General features: G+C 43.5%; 1 protein-coding gene across 3 annotated transcripts in view; it reads left to right on the forward strand.

Moving 5' to 3' along the window:
• Positions 1-22,712, forward strand: part of Fam214a (family with sequence similarity 214 member A) — a 77,342-nt gene that overhangs the window by 17,912 nt on the left and 36,718 nt on the right. Inside the window, exon 1 of one of the 3 annotated variants that reach the window (XM_029482023.1) lies at positions 2,401-4,823. The exons of the other annotated variants lie outside the window; for them this stretch is intronic. Coding sequence (XP_029337883.1) covers positions 4,787-4,823 — 37 coding nt within the window. The 5' untranslated portion in view covers positions 2,401-4,786. Of the gene's footprint in view, positions 1-2,400; positions 4,824-22,712 lie in introns of those variants that run through there. 3 annotated transcript variants of the gene reach the window in all.

Consider the following 22,712-nt stretch of genomic DNA (forward strand, 5'->3'; position numbering starts at 1 on the left):
TCTTTCGAGCCAGGGTTTTTTTCTGTATAGCCCTGGCTGTCCTGAAACTCACTTTGTAGACCAGGCTGGCCTCGAACTCAGAAATCCGCCTGCCTCTGCCTCCCAAGTGCTGGGATTAAAGGCGTGTGCCACCACCGCCCCGAGAGACTTCCATTCTTGAATTGACTAGGTGGTTTGTGGCATTAGAGAAACCACTATTCCTACTTTGTAAATAAATGAGTACAGGTAGATTTGCTAGGACGGCATTTAAGTGGGAACATTCCAAATCCTGAGAGCACCTGTCCTAAGTGATCTTTCCAAGAGGAGTTTGTTTGAAGGTGTCAGCACTTCTGTACTGGGCTTGTCTCAGCCGTCCACTGTGGGAAGTTCTAGTCTAGTTGTATAGCACCTTGCAGCTCTTACACTTTTGTCTTACCTGCCCTTCACTGTGCACTCTTGGAGCATCTCAAAGCCACACTTAATTCACAGGTCTGCTGGCAGCCGAGTTTAAGTCCCGAGTCTCAACTCTCATTCTTCTCAACTCTCATTCTTGCTGACCTCACTTCTCTTGGGTTGAGTGAGTGATCTCTGTCAAGAAGCGGCAAGGGTCTCCAGCTCAAGCTTTTTGTTGTCTACCTCATGGTCTTGCTGTAGCTACATCAGGCTCTCTGCCTCCCTGTGGCAAGAATGGGGTTTTAAAGATAGATGTTGGTTTGTTTTTGTTTTTGTTTTGTATTTATCCCCCCTTATTTTCAGGTCCTGGCATGACCTGGGAGCATTATGCTGCTGAGGTGCATCCAGCATTGCTGTGTTTTGGGCTGTGGTGCTAAATCCTGGTTAATAGATAGAAAAAAACAGTGTGGGCTTTCTGTGTTTAAATATTATTCTTATGTGAGGCTATATTATCTTATGGATGGAGATGTATGTATGTATGTATGTATGTATGTATGTATATATTATGAGATATATGAGAAACAGGCCTGTTATCCTACCTGTTTACCATGCTGAGACAGGAGGAGGCCAAGTTCAGGGTCTGCCTGTGTGCTATATGTATACAGAATTCAGGGTCACGGTAGACAACATTATGAGACCCTGTCTAAAAATAAACAAGTAAAAAGAGAGCCCAGCAGGTATGGTGCTGGGCAACTGTAATTCCAGCACGTGTGAGACTGAGGCCAGAGGGTCACTGAAAGCTTGAAAGCTCAAGGTACCACAAGTGAGTCTGAGCCTAGCCAGTATTACATAGCAAAATTCTGTGTTAGATAAGGGGGGGGGGGAGAGAACAAACAAACTGTAGATTCAGTTCAGTCCCCTCTGACTGTCTGTCTGTCTGTCCGTCCCTCAGACACAGCTTCTGGTCAGGACAGCTATGTTTACGCTTCTATGTTAGATACAGGAAGAACTACCTTTGAACCCTAGCTCTCTGTCTGTCCACCTGACTCTGGTTGCTTAGGCAGGTAGCAAGCCATTTTTCTCCGGTGTTGGGTAACAACTGCCTTGGGGTGAGAGGAGGTGTGTATGTAACCAATTGGGTGGTAGTCCCTATATAGTGGTTCCCTAATATGTATGTATTCACGATAGGTACTTACTGAACATACCGGCGTTGCTTAACAGGCACCTATGAAAGGCCCTTGTTCAGGAGTATCAAAGCTTGCGTCTAAAGTATCTTAGGAGTGATTTCTGCTAGCAGGAAGCATAAATAATATAAAACAGCTGGCTTTTGAAGTTCTTGCGTTTTCTATTTGGAATAAATACATTGTTTTAAAAGAAACATTATAAAAGATGTGCTTTTCCTGTCCGTCTCCTTGCATTGGAATAATAGAAGTAACTTCCTGAACTAGACCATGTACAGTGCATACTAATGGGGGGGCAGGGGGCGGGGGGGGGCGCAGAGACCTAAGGACAGCAGCCAGTCCTGTGTGTGTCTCGACTCTTGGCTCATGGTTGATGCTGTGCCACTGTCTCATACCTGTCACAGATTTGTTTATTAAAATGAGCAACCGAAGGAAAAGCAAGACTCCAGAAGAAGGTGAGGTACTGTTCACAGTGGCCTGGAAACTGGTGCAGCACAGGGGAAGCAGTTTGCTAAATAGACTTCTTGGTTATTTTCATTTTTCAAGGTGGTATATTTCTTGGAAATGGTTATTAATTTATAGTTATTCTGACTAAATAAATATAATACATTTTCTATGTGTTCTCTCCTTTTTTGTTTAGAATATATGTATGTATGTATGTATGTATGTATGTATGAATTTTTGTGGTTTTCGAGACAGCGTTTCTTTATGTAGTTCTGACTGTCATAGAACTCACTCTGTAGACCAGGTTGGCCTCAAACTCAGAGATCCTTCTTCCTCTGCCTCCAAAGGGCTTTACTGGGTAGTGTTTTGCTTTGTTCTGTTGTTTTGTTTTAAACAGAGTCTCATAATGTAGCCTAGGCTGGCCTCAAAATCTGATTCTTCCTTCCGCAGCCTCCTCAGTGTCCACTACACCTGGCTTAGGAGTTCTTTCTTTACACTGTTGATCCATACTATAGTGAAAGTAAGCACGCAGTAGCACTAGCCAGTAATTGCATTGTGGCAGCCGTAACTGAAGGGAACTGTTCCCAGTCCACCTAGGAGTTACTAGTATTGTTTTATTGCCAAGGCAGAGAGTCTCATTGACCCAAGATAACCCGGATATTGTAATCCTCCTGCCTCAGCCTCTGGCATGCTAAGATTATAGTTGTGTTCTACCATGCTCAGCTAGGTTTTATGTGGTTCTTTTATTTTTTTTTGAAAGAGTTAATTTTGAAATAAAAATTTATTAATCCAGATTTTTAATGCCTTTCCCTTTAGATGAGCCAGTTTTCTTATTTGAGCAGCAAAAATAATACCTCTATTCATTTGTGTTCTATTCATCTCCAGTAGTTTTGGAATAAAATTAAATTACGTGGGACTTAATTGGGCATGTTACTGGGTGAGCAGTTGTAACACAGATGTGACGCTGCCATTTGAAGGGCATGCAGTGTAGCGGAGGGGACCCCTTAAAGCAGTCGTTTGTCAGCAGCTGTTTACAGTCTGTCTCCAGCACTCAGAAGGGTCCTGAGACTAGCCTTGCATTCGGACGGCTTAAAGATAAGGAAGCTTACGTTGCTTAGTTTCTATCTCTTACATGCTAGTAAATCATAAAGATTCATGGTGTGGTCTGCCTTTAAAACCCTGCGTTCTCTTCCATAGCATTCCTGAGTTACCTGTGTCATGGGCTCACTCTGTTCCCAAGCATACCTCTCTGTCTTGTCCCTCAGGAGAGCTGGGAGCTCTCCACTGCCTCATAGAGGAGCCAGTGAGAGGATGACATTAACTCTTTGGTTGTGTTGACTTTTATGTTACAAACCCCTGGGGTCTGGCTGCTTCCTTGGGGTAGTAATCTTGTGGATTCTGGGGCTGCCATGAAACTGTTGTGCTGTTTGTAACCTCTCAAGTAAAAATAGTCCCGCGGTGCTCCTGCTGCGCTTAGTAGCCAGGATTTCCATCGCGCCAAGCTCCCCCCACCCAGGACACTTGATAAACAAAGCTCTGAGTAACGAGCAGATTGCTGCGGCGGCCGCTCTGCAGGCCTCTCAGCTGCCACCAAGAGCTCCCATGAAAAGGTTCCATTGCTTTAACATGCAGAGCCCCGTGCTCTGGTTGATGCTCAGAAAAGCATTTCTGAAGTGAGAACCCTTTGTGATCCTTCCAGTCTGTCCCTTAATACCTGAATTGAGTCTCCCAGGCAGCTTAGAGGGCTTTGGGTATGGCTTAGTGACAGAGTGATTGCTTGGCAAACATAAGGCCCTAGGTTCGATGACCAATAGCACTAAAAAAAAACAAAAACAAAAACAAAAAAAAACCTAAACAGCTTTCCAAGCTGGAGAGGTGGGTTTGCTGTTGCTGTTCACAGAGATGATGTGGACTAGCAAATGTGAAACCTCAATGATTTCAGTGCCTTCCCGTATTCGGGTAACTTTAAGATAAAAGTAAATGAATTTAGGTTGTGTGCCTTGTTCCATGCAACAAGAGACCTTAGGGTAGAAATTTGTACCTCTGCCCTATACTGTCAGGGTTCACTGGGCAGCTTATAGCTTTTCCCTTTTGAATCTTACACTTTGACCGCTTAACCTGTTCTCGCCTCTTAAAGGCACTGGGACTCACTGCCTGCGGGTCAGTACCTCTCTAGAGGTGCCTTCCTCCTAGCAGTGTGCTGCTGGACTTCATAGTACGTCAGTCCGTGCTGTGTTCACGTGGTTCTAGATTTCTGTGTTTGCATGCTGTTTGAGGGTTTCACTTGGGTGAGAACCTGATTGACTTGAAATGGGAGGTAGTGAGTGTTTCCCCTTACTTCCCTGCTTTGTCCCGGGTTTTATGTGCAACGCTAACAGAGATCAATTTTATCTTACACACTTCTGGTCTTTTAAGAGCGATTAGAAGTACACGTGTTGGGGCCCCGTGTTGGAAGTCTTGGTCATTGTCAGCTCACTGTTCTTTCCTTTCAAGTTGCCTAAACACAGCTGAGTTCTTAAGAGGAGCAAAGAAAACATGACAGTGCTGCCAAGTAGACAGGAAGCCGAGCGAGCTAGCCGACCCAGGAGTGAGGCTGAGCACAGCCCCGCGTCCAATCAGCTGAGTGCACTGTTGCTATGTGCGCCCTACTCTCTGCCTTTGTGAGAAGCCTGCACGGGGAAGCGCAGCACCCAGCGCTTGCTCCGCTCGCTCGCTCGCTCGCTCTCTCCTCTCCCGTGCTTTCCATCCGCGGCTGACAGGGTAGCAGCTGACAGCCGGAGGCTTCCAGTATGGTTTTCAGTGGGAACAAAGGGCTCCGCAGACAAGGTGTGTAACGAGGTGTTTGCAGCGGCTTTGTTGTTGTCCCGTCCGTCCGGGGTGGTTGTTGACTGTACTGCTGGTTTACATGGATTTGTAAGAAACAGGTCGAGGGATATGATTGGACTTTGAGAGTCATGGGACATAGGGAATCGTCCTTTGCTTCAGATAGCCTGTTTTCTTTGAACAGCATTGCCTGAAGGATGATTAAAATGCTAATCTGAACAATGAGTGGGAAGAAAAGAAACCAGATACAGTGTGCTCACTTTAACAGGAAAAATGTGATAGAAATAAGAACACTGAGGAGGGGAGTATGCTCAGCCAGAAGTGTTGCTGTGTGCACAGAAGAGATTTTAAAACAAAAGCTGCCAGGAAATGTTTTGGAAATCTGTTATATACGATTAGTTGAACTAATGATTTCTGAGTGAGACCAAAACTGTCAGGGATTAGTTTTAATGGGTTTGACAAGAAGGGGTGCATACTGCCCAGCCACAGTGCACTTACGAAGATGCACCCCAAAATTATGCAGTGTCTTAATTATTGGGTCTCTTGACTAATTTTGCACAGTTCAGAGAGAAGACAGTAATGTAGTTCCCCAGTAAACCTGTTAAATGTCTACCTAGAAAAGAGAGCAAGAGATTTTGAAGCCAACCCACAATGTTAACGATGGAATTCTAAGACTAAAGTTGGTCTCCTATGTATAATAATTCACACCTGATGAGCTGGTTGTAACTATTAAAAAATATTAATTAAACCACACTGATTTAGTAATTGAACAGGGTATAAGGTACAGTTTGAGATCTGAAAATGCTGGTTTAACAGCAAGGGTTTTCTTTTGTTGTTGATGGTGGTGGTGGTGGTTTCTCTGTAGCTCTCACTGGCCTTGAACTTGCTCTGTAGACTAGACTAGCCTTGAACACACAGAGATCCATCTGTCTCTGCCTCCCAAGTGCTAGGATTAAAGGCGTGCACCACCACCATTTTTTTTTTAAATACTGTAAAATTAGAATTTATATAATTGACATAGATGATTATTCCTTTAAGCTAATTAAAGCAGGGGACTTTAATTAGCATATTTCCCATTTCATGAGCAGTCATTGCTGAGCTGTAACTAATCCAGGTTTGGTTGTGGTTTGGCTTTTGTTTGTGGTACCAGGGATCAGACCCAGGCCTTGTGTATACCATGCAAGCACTGTGCCTCTGAGCTACCTTGTGAGCCATCGCATTTTCTTTTATGTAGCTGTGTAAGTCATTCCTGTTTAATTTACTTGGAGACATGTCTGAACTTTCTAATCTTTGCAAACATTATTGTAATTAGAAAGGCATACCAGCCAGTGTTGGGCATTTTTGATAAGTAAGGAAAAGATGTTTCTTTCCTTTCAAAATATGTTTATGCTTTTGTGCCTTATTTTTAACAATACATATAGTATTTGTGTCAGAGTAAAACCTTGCTGGGTATGGTGGCACACTCCTATAATCCCAGCACTTGAGAAGCTTCAGCAAGGGGATTACAAATTAGAGGCCAGCCTGGGCTACAGAGCCAGACCCTGTGTTTAAAAAAAAAAAAAAAAAAAAAAAACAGTGACCACACGGAGACAGTCTAGTGGTTTTCTCTTTTCTGAGCTCATTCTTGTCCACTGCTAACTTCATTTTCTCAGTTATACAGACCCAATGCTTTCCGTGAAGCGCCTTGCTGTCCCGTTGTCTTTGGTTTACTTCATAAGAATTGATTGAACTCTGAGCCCAGGCTGTTTTCATATGCGTGAATGATGGGAGATGATAGAGCTGCAGAGCTGAACACCCTCATCCGTCACACGGGCTGGGCTTTGCTGTATTCAACAGGGATGTTCTTGGCAGGACCTTCCACTGGGTCCTGGCTCACTCGGCATCTGAAGATTCCTTCTCTAGCAGAGCCCTGAGAACTCGTGTTCACTGTCAGAATCTCGGGGCAATGGACCTTAGATACTGGGGCTGAGAGTCCTTGCTAGCTGGTTCTTGTCTGAGTTTATTATCTGACAGTAGGCATTCCCCTGCCTTCTGTGTCAGATTTGTAAATAATCTCTCAGCCTTTGCACTTTGCTTTATTGAGGGGGGCAAACCCAGTTCTCCTTATCAAGTTAAGGAATTTGCCTGTATGCTTTGAAATCTGTAAGCTGTGATATGTTAATACACCTCACCATTCCTAAGTTCTCTCCTCTGTTATTGGAAGGAGGCGGGCATGATGAGAGTGCAGGGCTTATGCCCAGGGCTGTGGGCAAGCTAGGCCAGCCCCCCCCCCCCCCCCCCCCCCCCGCCACCAAGCCACTTGTCTAGCCAGGCTGCTCAGGACCGGAATGGGTACCAACCTGGTGGGTTTTTTAGTCTCTGTGAAATCATTTATACTTAGGTGCCACCACAGATGTTTCCGTCCTCGTCCTGTACCTGTCCACTCACTTAAAAGCTGCATGATAAACTCAGCTCTTCCCTGCAGAAACTCCCTGCTTATCTGTAGCCTAAATCAGGAAAAGATGATTTCTCATGGTCAGCTAGGCAGGGCAGGTAGGTCTTAATGTTTTCTTTCTTTTTTTTGGTCAGCTGTTTTCTTCTCTCAATCTCCTTCTCTCTTTCTGCTTTTTCTGCTTCCTTTTTTTTTTCTTTTGTGTCTCACTTATTTCCAGTCTGGATGAACTCCTGAACTCAGGATATGACCATCCTGCCTCAGCCTCCCATAATGGAAGCCAGTCTCCAGCCTGGCAGCTCCCAATCTGTTGCTGGGCAGTTTCCCACATCAATTGTGCTGCTCCATAGACTTGACACTTAGTAAGAACATAGTGAGTCTTATTTTAGCCTTCAGACGTCACTGTGGAAAGTCAAAAGCTGGAGATGGGAAAATATACCTGTTAGTGATATTAATTGGGTCTGGTTATATAATCCTCTATGCCAAGACTGTTATGAAAGTGGCAGGAGAGGACTATTCATAGGGAAGCTGGAATTATTACCTTCTCATTCTTATTAGGAGATTCTGAACATCAAAGGAAATAGTGGTACACACTGAAACAATAAAATTGCAAATTACAAGAAGTAGTCAAGATAGCTAGCATATAAAAAGAGCCCACCTAACCCTCGGATTTTGCTAGACGTTTCCTATGTGGCATAAGAGGGAGCTGCTGCATCTGGTTGTATGTGCCCCATTCTCTAAATGGTGTTGCTAAATGCAGGGCATTAAGATTGGAGTTTGAAGCTGGGCATGAAGGTACAGGGCTGGAACCTCTAGGGGCTGAAGCAGGGGGATTGTGAATTCATCGCCAGCCTGGACCACACATTGTGATACAATAGTGGTAACGATTTGGTCTGGCACTTGGGATCTGAGGTGTGCCTGGACAGGCTGTGGGCAGCAGCCCTTCTTCAGTGAAGTGATTTCAGGCTGTGTTGGGATCTCAATGAAAAACTGTGCGGAAGCGCACAGATTAATAGCCCAGCGTACTCAGTGATGTGTGACTGAAATACCCAAATGTCAACATATTTTTTCAGTATTAGGTAGATTTCAAGTTTAAGACTTTGCCCCAAGCTTCACATTTCTAGATATAATACATTTCTCAGTTTTCTGAGCTGTGTCATGCTTTGGAAAGAAACGGAAGATTGAATCAGAAAAAGGAGGCAGAGGTGAGTGAGGACTGTCAGACAGCAGTAGGCAGTGGGTAGAGAGTGAGGGAAGTCAAGGGAGGGAGAGCAGTCTTCTGCCTTGTGCAGCACCCTGCAAACACTGGACTGCCTTGGCCTGCCTGGTAGCCTCTGGGTAGTAACTTGTTTGTGGTTTCTCTTGGGGTTCCTCAGCAGGAACTTAGCAAGGGTGACCTTGTCATTGCTACCCATGTTAACTAGCAGGGACAGCCAGCTGTCTGGGAGCCAGGAAATGAATATCACAAATAGGATGATTAAGACTGTCTCAGAGTGCAGAAAGTTCCAGAACAGAAATTGGGTGGTACTATGAGGCTAAATTTTGAAAACTCAAACTTGCAAGTGAAAATGGTCAGAAATGGTCTTTTAAAAGATCTCTTTAATTCACTTTAATTCGTACACAAAATTTTTAATGACCACAGTACTTTCACTGCTTTGAGCTATGATAATTTTATTTATTGTGTTATGAGCAAGATTTAATCCAGGCCCAACCTAGCTTTATTTAATAATAAATTTCTCTCTCTCTCTCTCTCTCTTTCTCTCTCGCACACGCGCACACACACACACACACACACACACACGAGATGAGATGTGTGTGCAAGGCAAACCCTCCACCACTGAGCTATACCCAGCCTTAGTGCTCAGACAACTTGATTCTCACATAAACATCATTTTTCCTACCACCTGCCGAGGAGGCCGTGTAGTTTACTGAGAGCTAAGAAGCAAGCAAACTTAAAAAGAAGCTGATGCTTCCCATCAGACCCCATGTCAGTGAGCCCAGTAGTTCTGCTAGGATGCTGCTGTGTCCGCCCAGGGACTACTTTGCACTTAATGAAGATAAGAGCACAGGAGCCATCTCAGAAGCTGTGATTCCGGAATGTGGGAGTATGGGGTAGGAGGATTGCCACAACTTTGAAGCAAGCCTGAGTTTTGTAGCTAGGACTAGGTCTTTTCTGGCTACTTAGCAAGACTATCACAAAGAACAGAATAAAACCAAAAAAAAAAAAAAAGGCATTAGTGGTATACACTTGTTCTTTCTCTGCCTGGGGTGGCAGCAGGAGTAAAAGGTCACCTCTGCCTACATAGTGAATTCAGAAGCAGCCTGGACTGTGTGAAATGTCTTCAACAACCAAACAGTGCTGAGGAACATGGCTCGGAGAGCAAAGTCATTGCCACTCAATAGTCATCTCTAAGCCTTGAGTTCCCAGATCCTGTGTAAAGCGGGGGACAGTGGTGCATGTCTCCCACCCGTGGGATACGAGGTAGATCCGTGCACTAGCTAGCCTGGTGTATGCAGTAGTAAACAACAAAAGAGGGCAGAAGCTGAGAACTGACATCTGGGGTTGATCTTTGACCTCTACATGCATGCCGTGGCAAGGCTTTTCCACATTCACACAAATGTACACACATGTGAACACACACACATCCATATGTATTGTATATACCATACACACACACACACACACACAAACACAGATACAAAATTTAGGCTTAAAACAGACTGAATAAAAATTTCAGGACATGAATGCAGGCAAAGTATTGAATCTTGAGCACCCTGTGGTTTTTGGAGCCTCAGAGGAGATGGTGACATGTACCAGAATATACCTTCTAAACAACTGCTTGTACAGATTGTTCTGATGAAACCGTGTCCTGCACTGGCTGGTGCATTCTGGATTAGCTATGGCAAAGAACCAACCACAGATAGGCCAGCTTGGAACACAGCTCTGAGCTGCAGGCTGGGACTTCTGGCCACCCAGAGGACACTTCCTTTGGCCTTAGGCTGCTATGGCCTTGGTAGAAATGGTCCTGTTCTAGAAATGGAGGCCCACTGTATGAATGTCACCTGCCTCCATCTTTGTTAGAGACAGTCCAGCTGAGCTGCAGTTGCTCTGTGTGGTAATTAGAAGCATGTCTGTATCCCATTATCTTTTCTGTTTCTCCAGGCGTTTTAGGTTTCCCACATATAAACACACTCAGTGGAAAATGTGAAGACTGCGAGTGCTGAGGAGTGAAGGGTCACACACATGGCAGAGGCATGAATGCTGAAAGGACAGGGTGTGTTTTTTCGGGACCAGCCTATGTTGTAACCATATTCCCACGAGGTAAAATGCAAGACTAAATTAGGTTAGGCTTAAGGATAATTTTGGAAAGTTATGTGCCAGTTATCAGGGATTAGTAAGGCTGGAACAAAACTAAACAGCACTAGAACAGTAGACAGTCACCTTTGTAGCACACACTATTCCTCTGAGTTAAACCTGGAGCGTGTGCTTCTGAAAGGGGGGCTCTAGCTTTCTCCTGTGACAGCGTTCTCTCAGCCCCTGCCTCTGTCTTCTTTCTGTGTGGGCTGGGGAATGAGAACACCGAGCATCGTGGATGTTTACACAGAGGACAGTGAAAAGAATAATACCTTCTATGTGAAGCCTTTCCGTCTGAACGTGTGTTCTCTTAATGCTGACGCTTTGCATGGACCACAGAGAAGTGCTTTGAAGTGGGCTTAGTGCAGAGAAGCAGGCAGTGAATAAGAACTGGTAGGCCCAGATCAAGCCCAGGCTTTGTGGATGAAAGCATAATTCTGTAGCCCAAATTTTAAGGAGGAAGACTGTATTTTTTAGGATACCAGTGGATTTCCTGAGTGACTGACACCAACTTAGTTGTAACTCTTACGGGAACTTCCTCTGACAAGTCCGTGCTCTTCTGTTTCCCTGTGCTTTGATGTGTGTCCCGTTATCTCTCAACATATCACAAATGAGACCAATCCTTGTTATCCTTACAAGGTGGCCACCCTTGGCCCCTTGGCGGTGGTGATAATGGCTTGTTCCTCCTCCTAGGAGGTGGTGATGGTGGCTTGCTCCTCCCTCTTAGAGATGGTGATGGTGACTTGTTCTGTCTTTGCTTGAACAAAATACCCATGGGAGGAGATACAGAGACAAAGTGTGGATCAGAGACTGAAGGAATGACCACCCAGAGACTGCCCCACCTGGGGACCCATCCCCATACAATCACCAAACCCAGATACTATTGTGGATGCCAACAAGTGCTTGCTGACAGGAGCCTGATAATAGCTGTCTCCTGAGAGGCTCTGCCAGTGCCTGACAAATACAGAAGTGGATGCTCACAGCCATCCATTGGACTGAGCACAGGGTCCCCAATGAAGGAGCTAGAGAAAGGACCTAAGGAGCTGAAGGGGTTTGCAGCCCCATAGGAGAAACAACAATATGAACTAACTAGTACCCCCAGAGCTCCCAGGGACTAAACCACCAACCAAATTAAACACATGGTGGGACTCATGGCTCCAGCTGCATATGTAGCAGAGGATGGCCTAGTCTGTCATCAGTGGGAGGAGAGGCCCTTGGTCCTGTGAAGGCGCTGTGCCCCAGTGTAGGGGAATGCCAGGGCCAGGGAGCAGGAGTGGGTAAGTTGGTGAGCAGCGGGAGGGGATAGGGGTTTTTGGAGGGGAAACCAGGAAAGGGGATAACATTTAAAATGTAAATAAAGAAAATATCTAATTAAAAAAAAAAAAAAAGGAAGCCGGAAGGTGGTGGCGCACGCCTTTGATCCCAGCACTCAGGAGGCAGAGGCAGGCAGATTTCTGAGTTCGAGGCCAGCCTGGTCTACAGAGTGAGTTCCAGGACAGCCAGGACTACACAGAGAAACCCTGTCTCGAAAAACGAAAAAAAAAAAAAAAAAAAGGAAAAAGCTAAATATTTTGACACCTAAACATGAAGTTTCTTGTTTCTACTCCGATCTCTGAGCTAGTTCTTTGGATTGATTGAGTTCAGAGGGTTTTGAGCCTTGGTCACCACCAACTCCTTATGTAAACATGCAGTAGACTTGTTATGGTGTACATCTGCAGTCCTGTAAAAGATTGCCAGGCTTAGGAACTTCTAGGAACTAGGAAGAGCTGTCTTGCTTTTCTTTCTTCCTTTCTTTCTTCCTTCCTTCCTTCCTTTCTTTCTTTCTTTCTTTCTTTCTTTCTTTCTTTCTTTCTTCCTTTCTTTCTTTGGATTTGAATGCCTTTCACTCTTGTATTAGAGATTTCAGGAGTGATTGCTTAAAGTAGTTTGCTTATTTTAAAATGAATGTTTCTTTTTCCCATTACAGGGGACTATATTGATAAACTAGAAAATAAGTGGCTATTAAAATATGAAGACAGTGAGAATAATAAGAATCATTATTCAGAAAGGTAAATTGGAAACTTGTTATCACTTAAATCAAAAAGAAGCTAAAAGTAAGAAGAAAACAAAGCAAGAACTAACACTGACCATTCAAGAACCTGTTCCTGCCAGACACTATGCCCAGACAGCAGGGACACTTAGTGATGATCCCAGCCAGCAAGTAGGCTCGGCAGATAAAGGGCTATGTACAGCCCTGAAAACCAAAGTCTATTGTCCAGAACCCATGTAAAGATGGAAGGAGAGAACTGACTCCATAAGGTCATCCTCTGACCTTCACGTGTATAACATACAATGCAGACCAATACACACACATTCACACACATGCATACATGCACACATATATTCAGGCACATTCATGCACACATGTATACACACACATGTGCACACAGGTGTGCACCCTACACACAAGCACACATACAAACATGCACACACAGACACACATAGATTATTGGCCTTCCTTTCACGGAGTTTGAACTAAAGGTGTGTTTTATTCATGCTGAGTTTCGGAAGAAAAAGTACACAGTGCAGTGAGGTCCTCCAAAGATAGTCAGAGCTGCAGAAGAGGATACAGGCTTCAGACGAGATAGGAAGACCTAAAGAAGGACTGTGTGTACAAGCTGAAACAGAGACCTTCTTCAGGCAGATCTCATTATATAGCCCAAACTAGCCTCAACTTCCCAAGCGCTGGGATTACAGGTGACCTCAACAGCACCCAGCCTATAGCATATTTTTTGATGTTCATAGTATGATGAATTTTTCTCTTCCAGGAAGAAAGTTTGTTAGGAAATATAAAGGGGATGTCTTCTTGTAAGAGCAGCTTTGAAACCCAGCCTGATCCCCTGTACATGCTGTGAGGAACTTAACCTTAGGGCTCCCCTGCAGGTGCTCATAAATGGTGAGCACGAAGCTTCTGTGGTTTCTAGACATCAGTTGGAGTGGTTTTAATCACTGGCTATATGCTCAGGAGGATGAATCGGCATCTGCCTACCCAGGCCTGCCTACATGGTGCAGCCCATGAGACCTGCTCAAGGGAGTGCCGGAAACCAGAGTACCTCAGCAGCTGAGGTGGACCAGACAGGTGCGGTGAGGGAGGGTGGAGTCCACGCGTGGTGGTACACACCTTTGATCCCAGCTCTCCAGAGGCAGAAGCAGGCATAGCTCAGTCATCTGACGCCAACGTGGGTATACATAGAGAGTTCTAGAACAGCCGGGCATACACAGATCCTGTCTCAAAACAAAATGCTGAATAAATGGAAAAATAGGCTGGGGTTTGGATTTTTCACCCCGTGCCTCATTACTGTACTTCAGGTGTCCAGTGCTCCTACTCCTGGAAGTGGTCATAGGGCAGATATAAGAAATTACTGGAAATAGAGTAATCAGACTTTACCACATGGATGTCAAACTGGGGACAAAGATGGAAATGAAGTGTACATCAGTCTTAGGTTTCAAGTCACAAAATGCAAAGCAGCTGTGGTCGGGCCCAGGCCTCCACTCCCGTAAGCACCCCTGTGATTATTTTTAGTTTGTTGTGGTAGGGTATATGTGGGGTCAGCCTATGCCTGTGGGCCAGAATGATATTAAAAAACAACAGATGGGATGGTGGTGTTTATGGTTGCAAAGGACTGAAGCTGGAAGAAGCCTGTCCAGTTTCACACACCTTTGTTGTCCAAGGAGCAGGCTGAGGGTCGGAGGGTGTGACCTTTCCTGAGGACCCAGGGCTCTGTGACTGTGAGGCTTGGCGGGTGACTCTGGAGCAGCATTTCCCATAGTGCTCTTGTTTTTGGTGGTTTTGTATTTTTTGAGAGATCTGGGAATTTCAAGATACGATACAACTGCAAATACTGACCTAAAGACGTGTTATTTAGGGAGAAGGCAGTGAGGTGTCACCCTCCAGTAATCCTCAGCACCTTGAAGATGGAGGCAGAAGGATCGGGGGTACGGGCCATTATCAGCTCCACAGCAAGTTTAAAACCAACCTGGGTGATAGGAGACCCCATATCATAATGTTGTTAATTAAGGGGAAAGAGCTGAGAGTGGAAGTAGAATGTGGGCATTAAGCAGACTGGCACACTTCAAGATCTATTTTAAACTAATGAACAGTAAATAATAACCACTTAATCATAATAGCTGTGGGCATTGGACTATAATTCCATTTATGTGTGATTTGGCTAGTCTCAAGCCAGTTTAATCTGGTTCTAGGAAATAGTTTATGCTTGACTGCCAGAAGTTGATTGTAGCGACCACAGTTATCTAATAAAACCTTAATTAAAAGTTTTTTAATCCCAGAGCTTGGTTCTTGTGTTTAACTGAGAATCCCGCCTCTGGCTGTCACCACTCTAGAGGAATGAGAGGGCAGTTGGGGTGGTGTTTGAAGAGAAAAACCGAAGAAAGTATGCCAACCTGATAATAAAGCAATAGCTTAAAAGAGAAACTGGCATAGAGAAATTCAGCTAAAATGTTCCATTGCAGATGATCTGTGGACCAGCGTGTGAACAGGCATGAATGAGCCCCTTGAGTGAGTAGATGGTTAGGAGATGCTGCCTGCCCCAAGACGTTGAATTGCTTGAGGAAGGCTGCGCTCCTTCTTTCCAAATGTTTCTGGATTGTCCCATTTTCTTTTAGAAAGCTTGTTCCTTTTTAAATTTTATTTTATGCATAGGAGTGATTTGCCTGCATTTGTATCTGTGTACCACATGTACGCCTGGTGCCTGCGTAAGCCAGGAGAGGCATTGTATCCCAGGAATGTCAAACAGTTGTAAGTCACCATGTGGGTGCTGTGGTTGAGCCTGGGTCCTCTGAAAGAGCAGCCAGTGCTTTTATCCACAGAACCATCTCTCCAGCCCCAGCCCCACTTCACACTTCTGACCCAGGGCAGCCTTGTTTCAGAATTGGCAGTTTTCTATCTCGTGGAGCACCGCGCTGAAGTTCCTGGTTGCTTTCAGCTCAAGCCTTTCTGTGTGTTTACTGAGGGCTGGCCTAATGTCTACAGCAAGGACAGGCCTCTCAGCATCTGCTCTGAAATGACTTCTCATTTATAATTATGATGAAAGTGAAAGTTGAGACAGTACACTTTTAATCTTCTTTCTGTAGACCTGTGCTTTTGCTTAGGAAGTGAAATGATACCGTCCTTACTGTAGATTCTGAAACTAGAAACTTTGCATATCTATTTTATTTTAATCTTTTACATTATTCTTATTTCTACTTTTCCCCTTCATTTTGATGACAATCTAGTATAGCCTTGGCTTGCCCAAACTCACTGTGAAGCTGAGGCTCACCTTGACTTCTCGGTCTTTCTGTCTGTATCCCAAGTGCTGGGGTTATAGGTATGAGCTACCATGCTTGCCATACCTTTAGGCATTATTTTAAAATCATAAGAAATATGAAACTGTATTTCTTTTCAACTGAGTGGGCTTTATCATGTGTTTTTCTAAATAAGATTCTTTTAAAAATATCTTTAGCAAAATTTCACATCTATATTGTTGTAGATTCTGTATTTGCTTTGGTACATTTTACTTGTCTGTGACTTTAGAAGCCTTGGAGCCGGATAGGTCTGAACATGTGTTTGTTTGATTTCAGCCATGTCCCAGCCTGTTACGCCTTGGTTTAGGACATTACAAAAATGCTACATAATGTTTGAAACAAAGTTAAAACAAGACAGCATGCCATCAAATAGAAAGTGACTCCTTCTCACTTCCTTCTTCTGTTCCGTGGGCTAAATAGTATCAACAGTTTGAGGTGTGTACCTCCAATCTTTCTAGCCACTTTTTAGTCACATAAACTCACATTAATTTGTATGTCTTAAGACTCCAAAAATAGTACCATACTGAATATATTCCATCAGCTCTGTCTTTCTGTGCAGAGCAGCGACTGTGCACCCGGAGAGACTGACTCTAACCGTAGCATGGTTTTCCAATGTAGGAGGGCACTAGTATTGACTTGCTTTTGAAGTAAAGGACCCAGGGCCTGTGCTTGCTGGGCACATGCTGTGCCGCTGAGCCACACTGCCATGCCAGCCTTGCTCATTGGGCTGCATAGTGTAGGAAATAAACGCATCATCATCTAGGTACTTTGGCTAGAGTTGGGATGCTTTGTCAATTTATATGGCACAACCATCCTAGATGCAGAATATAAATGTCTAAGTTCAAACTTTAGAAATAGGTGAAGTAGGCTTGCCCAGCGGTGGTCTTTATGGATTCTTTGTAAGTTTCACATTATCACCTCAATCCTGCTCACCACCCCATCCCTTCTGATGGCCCTCTGCCTTTGCAATCTACCCCCAAAAGAAAATAAAAAACAACAAAAAAAAATAAACAAAACATAGGAACCATCTTCCTATGGAAGCTGTAGGGTATCACAGCGTGTCCCACAGTATACCCTCTTGACCACGTATCCTTTCTTGCAAATGCTCATTGCATTGAGTCACTGGTCTGGTTCAAGGCCTTTGGCTTCTGCCACACTGTCAATGCTGGATCCTTACCAGGATTGCTCTCAGATATCCTTTTGTTGCCCTGTGTCTTGAGATCTGGAAAGTTTGGATTTGTAAGACCCGCCTTTTTCACACACTCCCAGCAATTCATAGATGAGGTAGATTTTTGGGGTAGGCCAACTCAAAGCCCTAGATCTAGGCCTGGGTTGGTCAAATCTAGTGGGTTGGTCAGCACGCCAGCTCTCCCCCACCTACACCACCATGGGAACTCTCTGGCATTGCCCCAGCTAGCTCACACAGTGCTGCAGCTGGCTAGGGGCAGGGGCAACTAACTCACTTATACCCGTGCCTCCAGAGCCAGCTCTACTATATACTGCTGCTCGGTGAACTGCAAGGCCTGCTGTCCTGTGTGCTGCAGCCCAAGAGGGGCTGGGTCAGCCCTTTAACTCTCGCACCCTTGAGCTCTCCCACCCCTGCCTTCACCATGAGGGCCAGCTCCACTGCCCTTCCCAGAAGAGGTGTAGGGCCTACAGCAGTGGGTTTTTTGTTTTGTTTTGTTGTTGTTGGTGGTGGTTTGGTTTGGGTTGGGTTTGTTCTTGTTGTTTTAATATGGTGTCTCATTTAAATCTACATTTTAGATGAATAACTTCCTAGTACCATAGATCTTGTACTGAAGTTTAAATATATAATTGGGAAAGTTTTATTTTTATTTGCCAAATTGAGCAACCATAATTAGAATTTTTATATAAAGTAAACGACCTCTCCATTACCCTGTCTCATTGCCCCCAAGTTTAGGATGTTATTTTGTTTTTGCAAATAATGAAATAAAATAGCTATGCATGTATTGCCTGCATTTTAAAAGTGAAGGATGATGGTGTCTACTTTGCTTTTCAACTTCCTCCACTGGATCTGTCTCAGCAGCTTCCTTGGGTTCGTGTCTGAACCACATTTAGCAGTGTCGATGGTTAATATTTTGATTTTTTTAAGTGAGGTTGTAAGACAATACTTGCTTCCTTGTTTTTAAGAGCTAATGAAATATTTTCAGTTGTGTAAAGTTACTGACATTTGTAACAAATATATTTAAGATTAACCCAGTAGAAAGTCCCTAAGACTTGCAGACTACACTTGGAGCAGCCCTGGCTCTGTTGTTAAAGACAGATTAGTAGTGAGGTCTGCACGCATCTGTAGGGGCGATGCTGACGGGAGAGCCAAGTGCTGAAATGGGACCAAGATGTGCTGGCTGGACACATTTTCTGTGTGTTCTGGGGAAGATTACATAACCTGTCTAGACTTCCTCTTATACTTCTTTAATGTTATAACAGGGAGAATTAATAAATAAAAGGAGTTTGGCTTGGTTTTAGAAGCTATATTATTTTATTTCGACTACTATAACAAAATGCACTAAATTAAGTCATTTATAATCAAGAGAAAATTATTGCTTGCAGTTCTGGCGGCTGGGAAGTCCAAAGATCTGGGCATGAGAAGATTTATTGTTTGTAAAGGGCTCACGTTTGCATCAGACATGCCTTCCTGCTACATCGTCAAGTAAAGGGGCAAACAGGCTGCTTGGATACCTTCCCGAGGCCCAACACTGACTACCCTCACATTGGGAACTACATATCAATAGAGGATCTCAGAGGGATGCAAGCATTCTGACCATATTAAGAAACCTGTCATATATTTAGGAAAGCCCCACATAACTTTCACTGAACTCAAGGTAACATCAGAGGAAGGAGTGAAGGTCTTAAGTGTTTTGTTGAAGTTGAAGACATTCTCATCGCTTAAAAGAGTTAAAACTTGAGCCTCTTTAGGGTGTCTTCCAGGCTCTCACAACTGCCTAAGGATAAAAATTGATATGGCTAGCATAAATTATTTTTAATTACAATGTAGAAAAATGACTTAGTAAAGCGTTTTCATTCACATAGCCCTCATATAATTATAAAGCCAAAGATTTTAACATTTTAATGTTTTAATTGAAATAGAATTGTATCATGTTCCCACATGATACAATTTTCTCCTCTAGCTCTTCCCAGCCACTCTCCCTGGAACCCCCTCTTATATGCCCCTTCTTAATTTGATAGCCTCTTTTTCTTTGATTATTATTATTGGGATGTGTGCATGTACAAATATGTAAAAATACAACCTGCTGAGTTCATTTTGAGTGTGTGTGTGTGTGTGTGTGTATGTGTGTGTGTATGGTTTCAAAGCTGACCATTTTGCATTGTATAACCAATCAAGGGGCTCATCCTTAGGAGAGGGTAATTCTCCCTCTTCCAACAGTTCTTAGTGTCCTACATCTTTTAAGTGTCTAAGGGTGAAACCCAATAAACCCTCCGTCCACATTGAAATGTCTACTGATACTGCCATTGGCTACATCTAGGAGAGACTCTTTGACAGCAGACCTCTTGGCACACTGGCTTTTACAGTCTTTCTGTTCCCTCTTCTTCAATGTCCCCTGAGTCATAAACGCAGAAGCTGTGATGGAGATATATCTGTTGATTTCTGCATTGTATCCAGTTGTAGTTTTCTGTAATGGTTTCCACGTGGTATAAAGAGAGGCTTCCGTGATGAGGGGTGATGATAGTAGCCAGACTTGCCCATGAAAGGTAGCTCGTACACAAAGAGGGTCGGAGCTAGGCTTGTGGATTTGCAGATGGGGAAGGGCCAGAAAAGGTGGCCCTTTAGCAGTTTTAATGCAACTAAAGTTACAGAACCAATACATTCTACAGTCACTGTGACATGTTACAGTTATAAAGTTACTGTTCTGATTATGAACACAGGGTGGTCTAGTTTCAGGGAGAAGTCTTTCAGTGTTGAGAGTGTGTGTGATGCTGTCTGCATATTTTAGTATTTGCTTAGGCCAATGTCAACTGTTAGTCTTCTAGTCCAGCATGACATTTTGCACATGACACAAATGTAGGCACTGTGTTTTAAGCTCCCCTGTCCACCAAGCTTTTGAAATCCTGCAGTTTGAGCGGTCCATCTGTAAATGTTAATCACAGTGAGTGTGGCTGGCACTGACGTGGGAAGCAGCAGTTGTTTATGACACTTAGAGGACTCAGGGTAGATATGTGCTGGGCTCTTATTTTTCTTTGAAAGGGAAATTATATTATTAATTTCAAGAGAAAGACACTGTCAGCTCCACAGGATGTCAAGCAATCCAGTTTGAGAAATTCCTGCTCCTCACTTGTGTGTTATTAATGAATCTATGTAGGTTTGTGTTATAAACAACAAGGATGGGCCTTTCATTAGTACAGAACTCTCTGTGACTCCCTTGTGTAGTTGTCACTTTCTTCTCATTTCCTGGTTTTAAGGTTCCATTAAGAGCAGGGATTCTGACAGAGGCAGGCAGAGCTCTGATTTGGAGGCCAGTCTGGTCTACAGAGTGAGTTATAGGACAACCAGGGCTACACAAACTCTGTCTTGAAAAAAAAATGGAAAAAAAAAAAAAGGAGCAGGGACTCTTGGGGGCTGGAGAGATAGCTTACCAGCACTTGATACTTTTTCAGAGGACCCAAGTTTGGCTTCCAGCAGCCATGTAGGGCAGTTCATGATCTATAACTTCAGTTCCAAGAGATATGATGCCCTCTTCTGGCCTCTCTGGGCATTACACTCATATATACACACACACATACATACACACATAAATGTTTAAAAGAAAAATTAAGGAGTTCTGAATCTGTAAACATTATTCTACAGTGGCTGAACTTTGAAATTTCTTCGGAAGCCTTTTTAAAAGATGCATGTTTGGTCTTAAATGGAGTCCTAGTTTTATTGTGTCATTGTTTTTTTCACCTGGGTTCTCAGGACTAGAGTCAGGACCTTGCTTTGAATCACAAGCTCTGCCTCTGTGACCTGCCCAGACCCTGTTTGTAGTTTTAAAGATTTCCAGTTTGTTCCATGTACAGCAAAAACTCAAAACATGAGATTTCAAACTTGTCAAAGTGTCTTCTAAAATTAGGTCTCAGCAGAATCATGTTACACAATAGCATGTATGCCATGAGCATGTTCAGACAGCGTGCTTTGTCTTCTAAATGAACAAGGCTATAGGCTGGGTATTGCCTCCGTCTTTCTCAGGAAGTCAAGCTTTAAGCAGATATAACCTAAAGCACAGTCACGACTTGGACTCTAGCTATCATGATCCTAACCACCAAACCATAATTTGTCGTTATTCTTGGTGGATCCAAGAATACTGAACCCTGGTCTTCATCCATACTGGGCAGCCACTGTACCAGTGCTGGATGCACCCGATCCTCAAATGGAGATTGATTTTTACCCTATTTGTAGTAAACACACTTTCTGATGACTGGTTTTTGTTTTTGTTTTAATTTTGGTCCAGATACACAGTTTCCTTAGAAATCTATAAATCTAAGAGCTGAATGAGGTGGTGCTCACCTGTAATCCTAGCAGACAAGAAGCTGAGATAAGGGCTAGAGAGATGGCTCAGAGGTTAAGAGCATGGATTGCTCTTCCAGAGGTCCTGAGTTCAATTCCCAGCAACCGCATGGTGGCTCACAACCATCTGTAATGGGATCCAATGCCCTCTTCTGGTGTGTTTGAAGACAGCTACAGTTTGCTCACATATAATAAATAAATAAATAAATAAATAAATCTAAAAAAAAAATCTAAAAATAAATCTAAAAAAAAATCTAAAAATAAATCTAAAAATAAATCTAAAAAAAGAGGCTGAGGTAAGAGGACTGGAAGTGAAGGTCTACCCTGGGTTACATAATGTGCCTATTTCTCTGTCTGTCTGTCTATACATTTGTCTATGACTATGTCCATCCATCTACACAAACATAATGAATTCTGTTCTTATGAGCATCTATATCTACAGCTATTTCTTTTTTTCTTCAGATAAAAGGTTTGCTGGCTCAGTAGGTTCTCTAAGAATGTGGGTATATCTTCAGAAGAAGCTGAAAAACACTCATCTAGGAGACTTTGCTTACTTTGGCTTTGGTCAATCATGCTATATTGCTTGTAAATGAGAGTCATACAGAAATCCATCACTTCCCTTCCTACGCTTGGTTGGTTTGACAGGCACATCTCCTCCACTTCCTAAATGAGTTTTGAAGGAACACAATAGTTTAATTGGCAGGATTATTTTTTTAACAGGTGAAACATAAAATGTTTGTATATCTTATTAATGACATTACAGATTTGATGGAGTAACAACAGTAATTGTATATTAATGACTTATATAATGGGCTCTGCTTGGAGTAGATACTGTGACTGTGCTGTGAGCTTGGTACACATGTTTTAAATTAATTTTATCTTGAGCTGTATGTTCATGTGTGGGTTGTGTATGTGAGCATAGGTACCTATGCAGGTGAGAGGTGTGGGATCCCAGGAGCTGAGATGGTGTGTGCGTCAGCTGACATGGCGGCTGGGAACAGAGCTTCCATCGTCCTTAAGAGCAGCTCATGATCTAATCTGCTGAGCCATCTCTGGCCATGGCACACGTACCTTCACATATTGCTGTATAGCTATCATTGTGAGATTAAATGAGATAATCTATATCACGGTGTCTGACATCCAGGATGCATATACGTATCTGTGGCTACAGCGTTTAGCAGCATTAAAGCTGTGGTAGAACCACAGCTGATGCAGAGAGCAGTGCCGTGCTCTTCAGTGTCAGTG

Source organism: Mus caroli, chromosome 9 (assembly GCF_900094665.2).
Source record: "Mus caroli chromosome 9, CAROLI_EIJ_v1.1, whole genome shotgun sequence".
Classification (NCBI taxonomy): domain Eukaryota; kingdom Metazoa; phylum Chordata; class Mammalia; order Rodentia; family Muridae; genus Mus; species Mus caroli.